This window comes from Polistes canadensis, unplaced genomic scaffold (assembly GCF_001313835.1).
Source record: "Polistes canadensis isolate GaletaPanama2010 unplaced genomic scaffold, ASM131383v1 scaffold_27, whole genome shotgun sequence".
Taxonomy (NCBI): domain Eukaryota; kingdom Metazoa; phylum Arthropoda; class Insecta; order Hymenoptera; family Vespidae; genus Polistes; species Polistes canadensis.
The window spans coordinates 436544-443641 of NW_014569574.1; the positions used below are offsets into that span (position 1 = coordinate 436544).

The 7098-nt window shown below is 29.3% G+C and overlaps 1 protein-coding gene across 2 annotated transcripts in view; it reads left to right on the forward strand.

Annotated features, from left to right (window-relative positions):
* The window catches only part of LOC106783873, a 9405-nt gene extending 2307 nt beyond the window's left edge, over nucleotides 1-7098 (forward strand). The window contains exons 3-10 of one of the 2 annotated variants that reach the window (XM_014742812.1): nucleotides 3136-3203; nucleotides 3322-3454; nucleotides 3981-4111; nucleotides 4186-4295; nucleotides 4361-4506; nucleotides 4837-5035; nucleotides 5142-5258; nucleotides 5355-7098. In XM_014742812.1, the coding sequence (XP_014598298.1) occupies nucleotides 3144-3203; nucleotides 3322-3454; nucleotides 3981-4111; nucleotides 4186-4295; nucleotides 4361-4506; nucleotides 4837-5035; nucleotides 5142-5258; nucleotides 5355-5472 (1014 nt within the window). In that variant the 5' untranslated portion in view covers nucleotides 3136-3143 and the 3' untranslated portion in view covers nucleotides 5473-7098. Of the gene's footprint in view, nucleotides 1-3015; nucleotides 3204-3321; nucleotides 3455-3980; nucleotides 4112-4185; nucleotides 4296-4360; nucleotides 4507-4836; nucleotides 5036-5141; nucleotides 5259-5354 lie in introns of those variants that run through there. The other variant, XM_014742811.1, reaches the window with a different exon arrangement.

Consider the following 7098-nt stretch of genomic DNA (forward strand, 5'->3'; position numbering starts at 1 on the left):
ATTTAAATATATAATAATTTTAAGTATATATTTAAAGAGTATATTAAAGTATATTTAATATTTAAAGTAAAACTTCTGCTACCTTTCTTAATCCTTTTCGAATAAGCATAAATAAAAGAACATATCCCGAAAGCAATAAATACAAATATAAACGTGAACGAAAGATATTATAAAGTTAAAAGAAGAATACTATAACAAATATATTGGTGAACGTGCACACATAAATATTTGCGAGTAGGTGGTTCTACAACTTACGTAGGATATTTCTCGTATGTAAAACCTCGGATCTTGATTTTTAAATTTTGCGGTAAGGTTTGCCACAAATATGAAATTTTATACTCGAAAGTATTAAATTCATCGCGTCGTGAATCCTTTCATTCGTTTAATGCACTCTCATAATACACATTGTGATTAAATTACGATTTAATGAAAATTCGATTAAAAAATATTGAAAAATTTAAACCCTTAGTCACATACATAAAAGATATTTGAACGTAGGTAAATATTTCATTAACGGAATAAATAAACAGATTAAAGGCCAAAAAAATGATTCGATTTGCTTGCTGCTTTATAAATTCTTTGCTATAATCACCTAACGATGTGATAAGTGCCATGTTAATTGTATTCTTGCAATTACGATAATCATTGGAATGTAAAATCCTAATGGACAATGTGTGGTATAAATTGAAAAGAAAACCAACAAAATGTAATAAATTATTGAATTTGTTGATATCGATTTTTCTTTTTATTTTCATCGACGTTTTTATCTCCTCGTTTCATTACCTTGCTGTTACGCAGTCATTGACCGGTCTCAAAGAAAGCAAATCAAATTCTTTGAATACTCCAATGTTATAGTGGTCTTTATTGCACATTTACGAGGATGCTCTTGGGTGTTGTTATTTTTCTTTTGATTTTTTTTTTATATATTTTTAATCCTTTTTTCTCTTCTGTTTTCCTTTCGACAACACGATAACATTTTTGAAGAAGACGTGAAAACAGGATCTCCTGCTCATAATTAGCGTCCTAAAACTCGTTTTCAACTTTGTCCGAAATTATTACTTTGTATATTATTACTTCTCTTCCAACAATATGACGGCATAGTTTTTCGTAGAGTCAACATTTTTCTAAATTTCTTTCTATTGGGGAATAAGAAAAATATAATATGAGAAAAAATCTTTCTTGAATTCTTCCCTCGTTTAATCGTAAAAGAACTGGTTGGTGTTTCGATTATTTCTTTGTTATTTCGATAGCAATGAATTTGATCTTTTAGTCTCGTTTGCTTCGAATAAGAATTTGTTTGTTATTGTCTCGAGAGATAAATAGATTTTTAATTTATTATAAATTTTGTGTGAAAATAATCTCGTTTTAAACGTTTCAAATGTCGCGCCTACAAAATTTCGTATCCTCGTGTGCGTATCGAATTTATCAAGAAATTCTTTTTATTCCCTTTTTTTTTTTCTTTTTACCTTCTCATTTTTTCGTTCTCATTTTTCTTGTCACTTTACACGTTGATACCAGGAGATAATTTCGACCCATAATGTTGTTCAATTTATCCGCGAAGGTCGACTAGCTTCAAGGTTTTACTTTTAACCAATCCATTCATTTTACTTTTTTTGTTTGTTTTTTTTATTGCACTTTCGTTCCTTTCCGATCGTTAAAATTTGTTTCTCGTCTTTTCATTAAATAAATTTTCAAAATCTTTCGAATTCGATAACAAATCACAGCTCCTTTTTACAAATTATTATGTACGAAGATTAAGAGAGGTCAAAGATTGGCTTGGGTAGAAAAAAAAGAAAAGAAAAATGAAAGAAGGGGAGTGTGATATCTCAAATTTCATTAATATTTTGAAATAAATCAGATCGGATTACGCTTTCCAACATACGAGACACGTATTTGCATTCGACGTGTTAATTTATTTCTGTAACCCAATTAAATGTGTAATATTTTTTGCTTTTATTTCTTTTTTTTTTTTACTCGCGTCAAACTATCTTAGACTTTTATCTTCGAACGCGTTTGCTCCGATTTCTCTATTTTCTTTTTTTTTTTTTTTTTCTTTTTTCTTTTTCATAACAATTTTTATCATACGAACTGTGATTAATTGTCATTGATAATCCTCGTAAATCTCTTACAACACATATTAGTCAAAAATTTGTAATATAATAATATTTTATATTTCGCGTATATTTGAACGTAAAATCATATAAAAAATGGATTTCTAACGAGTACAAAGATCATAGAAAGGGAGTTTTGCGAAATTTTAATAAGGATTAGCCAATGAATAACAAAATTGTATGTCGTGTCATGCATTATATCTTTTTAGTTCCAATTGGCACAACAAATGGTATACCTTGTCTTTTTCTAAACATCTTTACGCAACTTTTCAATGCGTGCTACCATTCAAGGCCATTGATCTGCAATTTATTCATGGATACTCTTTTCAATCGAAATTAGAGACTAGTTTAAAGTCGACACGGTATTAAACAAAATTCTATTTTAATTTTTCACTTTGGTTTCTAGATCCTCTCTAACTCCCCACCCCCCTCACACCCTCTCACCTTGTTTTCTAACACAATATGAGCATAGAAATTTCTAAATTTATCTCGTCTTAGATTGATCGAGCTAAGCACGCGTATGTGACATTGATTGGCTCATTCGTAAATCGTGAAAAAGATTTTTAATGGATACGTTAATGGTGTACACGAATAAAATCACCATAATGAATTTCTTATCTATTTCCAATTATAATAATAACGGAATCTTATTACCTCGAGAATAAATTATGGTAATATCATCGATCCAAACTATATAAATAATACAAATCTTATCTTGTCGCTTAAAAAAGTTTTTATTGATATTCCAATACCGATTGGTATAAATGAAATGATGAAATCACGAATTATCTCGAATCATAATGATTTTCCATGATTATTTATGAGTAAAAAAAATATTTCGTCAATATAATATTTGGTTAATATAATTAAATAAAATAATATATTTTCAAAAATGAATAAATTTATTTAAAGTTGCCAATATAAACGATCATTGTTACCAATTCAGATCACCAATAATAAATGAATTATAATCTGTACTAATAAAGTAAACGTTTGAATTAACTTATTAAAATGTTTTTTTCAGGTTCTGCGATGATTACAAGGCATCGATGTTCTCGTTTAATCCTTATTGGGTTACACTTCTTTCTCAATGTAAGTCAATTGTAAATGACTTGGTTGGAACAAAAACGATTTTTAAAATGATTTGGGTAGATTTATCGAGGTCTCTCGTATCATATAACGTTATTATTATTAAGAATTTTATTTTAAGATACCGGACATCTGTCATGTTCTCGGACATGGTCGACTTATGGATCCTCCAGCACGTAACAGTATGTGGCGATTTGGATTTCCAAATCCAGTGAATTACAACGACAACGAGTTGTTTTGTGGCGGTTACGCAGGTAAGTTTTCTTCTCTCTTTTTCTTCTTATTTTTTTATAAAGATAATGATTCCCTTTCACCCATAATAAATGAGTTCTTTCATAAGATGGATGACAGTCGATTAAGGAGAAAGAATTTCGATCTCAAAGGGAATGAAATTTAAGGCTTGTCGTTCGGTTTTAAATTCACTGTGAGTAGTTTTTAAAGATCCGACAAACAGATTAAGTTCCAAAATTTAACTGACTTGAAACAATTCTCCGTGCTCGCGTCTGTGTTTACGTGTGTGATCGATATTGGTGAAATTCATTTTGAATGATGATTTATCGAAAATTTTACAAAATATATAATTGTCATTTAATATTAAATGATAATAATCAATTGATATTTAAAACAAATTCTTTTTTTTTTGTTTCGTAATAATTAATTAAACAAAAAGGATGGGGAAAATAGAAATTAATTAAATAAAAATATTACATTAGGTGGAAAATATATTTGAAATATTTTCTAAACAAAAATATTAAATATTAATAATATTTTGAAATTTAGTTCAGTGGGTACAAAATAAAGGTCAATGTGGGGTATGTGGTGATGCATATCATTTGAGCGAGCCGAGACCACACGAAGCGGGTGGTGAATTTGCGAAAGGAACTATAGTTAGACATTACACGGTCGGCCAGGTAATTTCTAAACTTTACTATCAATGCGAATAATCATATATTAAATACTCTTAAGTATAAATAATCCTCTATAGGAAATCGATATCGAAATAGAATTAACAGCCAATCACATGGGAGGATTTGAATTGTATCTTTGTCCAAACAATAATCCAAGAAGCGAAGCAACTCAGGAATGTTTCGACAGGTAAAATTTGAATGAACGTTATTGTAATAAATTTGAATAATTTGATTTGACTTTTATTTGCGTAGATTTCCTCTTTACCTGTCAGGTACGCGGGACGTACGTTTTGAAATTCCATTGGATTCAGAAAAAAAAGGCATTTTTCGTTACAGTGTAATGTTACCACCTTACGTCACTTGCAGTCAATGTGTAATCCAATGGAGTTATTATACAGGTTTTTTATTTATTCATTTTTACCTTATTTATATTAACTTTTTGAAGTATCGTAAAGCTGAAAGTGTCTCATCTTTTTTTTTTTAAACGGACATAATTACATTTTTCGTACCACCTTGACATATAAAAATCATTATCACAGCACATCCCATAATTACGAGAGGATGAATTTTTAAAAATTAACTTCGTATGAATGAGTCAAACCATGTAGGGGTCGTACCCATAAAAACAAATTTACTTTGCTAAATATTCACATTTGCATTTTATATTAAATTGCTTTATAAAGAGTTAATACTCTAAATAATATTGAATAATTTAACTTATTTTATAGGTAACATGTGGGGTACTTGTGACAATGGTACAGAAGGAGTAGGATGTGGTAGACCGGAAACATTTAGAAATTGTGCAGACGTTAGCATTGTGACAAGTACAGCAGGAGTTCCGCCATCCTTCGTGCAAAATGATAATCCTTTCTTATTATATTACAGAGATATTACATCTCCAAATAATATATTCCCATTGATAGTAAGGTACGATATTGAACACGCACATTCACAAAAATGAAGTCATTCAAATAATATTATTGAATGTGCAATCTTATCATGCTAAAAAATAAATATTTGTTGCTTCTCGTAGATCTCAAGTTTGCGTGCCGACGTATCTTTATCGTCGTATACCTGGAATGAATGATTGGTGTCAAGCAAACTGTCTTCGTTATCCACCAAATTGTCCTAACTCAATTTGCCATTGTCCGTGAGTATAAACGTTCACATAAATGAAATATTGAAAATGTATAAATACAAAAATTCGACTAATTTTGTTTTTTCTTTTTTTTTTGTTAATTTTTAGTGAAGTTTGCGATGCGATAGGTGAACTCGAAGGTAGAGAAGGTGCGAGTGTTTATTGTATGGACAAGTGTTTAGTGTATCCACTTGATTGTCCAAGCCATCGTTGTCGTTGTTATTAACGAGAATAATAACAACAACAAAAAAAAAAGGAATAAAAAAATGATTTATCGATCTTCCATGACAGTGTCTAGCTGCCTTTTCGAAACGATCAAATATTTGTTGACAGGTAAAAGGCAAACGAATGATTATTGTAATACTCAACTAATTAACATATTAGACTCTTGATTCTAGTTATCTTTCATATCGCTTCACGCAGTCCGTGTGTGTGTTTGTCTTTTTTTTATATATATATATATATATATATGTTTTTTTTTTAATTTTTTTTTATCAAACAAAGAGAGAGTCTCGTATCGACTGTTGTTTTTTATACGTAGAAATGTTAATTAGATAAGTAAACTCTTGAAATCGCAGATGAGAGGAATCTAAAGGATTTCAAATAACAAAATTAAAAAATACTCTGCGATGGTTCCTACCATTGTATATTAGAAGATAATAAAAATGATTGCTGTATCATTCTTCTTCCTTTCTTTGTTTTTTGTTTCCCTATATTGGAAATATTGAAATGTAAATTAACCCTTTTGTTACTAGCGACTGAAATACAGGTCATCAGTACAATTACCGACCCACATAAAGATCGTATAACATACGAAAAGGTTAATAAATAAATAAATTAATAAATCAATCAATCAATATCTATATAGTAGGAATATCTAATCTTGTTTATAGGAAATGTAAGGGTCTTGATTAAATGTAATCTACATATGTGTATATATATAAATTAAAAAAAAAGATAAAATCCGTTTTTCTTCTCGATCGATATAATGGCACTATAATATTTTTAATATTAGGACATTGTTCTATTGACAGCTTAAAATATTACGCATATATCACATATTAATATGTTATATGTTAACGATTAAACGTATTCTGCGTTCTTATACATAATATACAATATGCAACTATGTTTAACGAAACGATTGATTAGTTTTATTTTTGTTTAAAATCATCGCGTTATTATTGAAATAATGAACGCTATAACACCGTATGGGCGCGAAGTTTTCTTCAGGGTCTTTCGTCGTCGTATCGTAATTGTCCTTTCAATTAATTTTTCGTTTAATCTCTCGTCTTCTTTTTAATAATTTTTCTTTTTTCCTTTTTTTTTCTTTCTTCTTCGGTGGCATCGTACACACGCAGCAGGACACACGCGTAAGTAATTATAATACTTACGTTAAATTGCAATGATTCAATCGGAATTGTTCGGATCTGTTTGTTTAAGAGATCGCTAGTTGTTCAATTTTTAATTTAATTTTCTTTCTTGGTTTTGTTTTTTTTTTTTTTTGTTCAATGGGATTTTCTTTTCTCTCTTTTCGTTAACACCTTTAAAAAACTATATACACTAAAGCTTTTTATCGTCTATAACGTTATTATCGACTAACTAGTAACATTTTTTGTTTCCTTCTCCGTTTCTTCTTTTTTTCCTTTTCTTTTTTTTTTTTTTTTTATTTCTTTTACTTTTACGAATTTTTTATCGTCACTTACACGTCGTAATAAGTCATCGCCCAAAAAGTGTGTGTACGTGTGTTTGTGTGTGTATATATAATAATAACATTAAACGCATTCTCGAAATTACAAATCATACCAGAGACGCACTTGGCAACTACCGTGACATTTGTAAAATTATAATA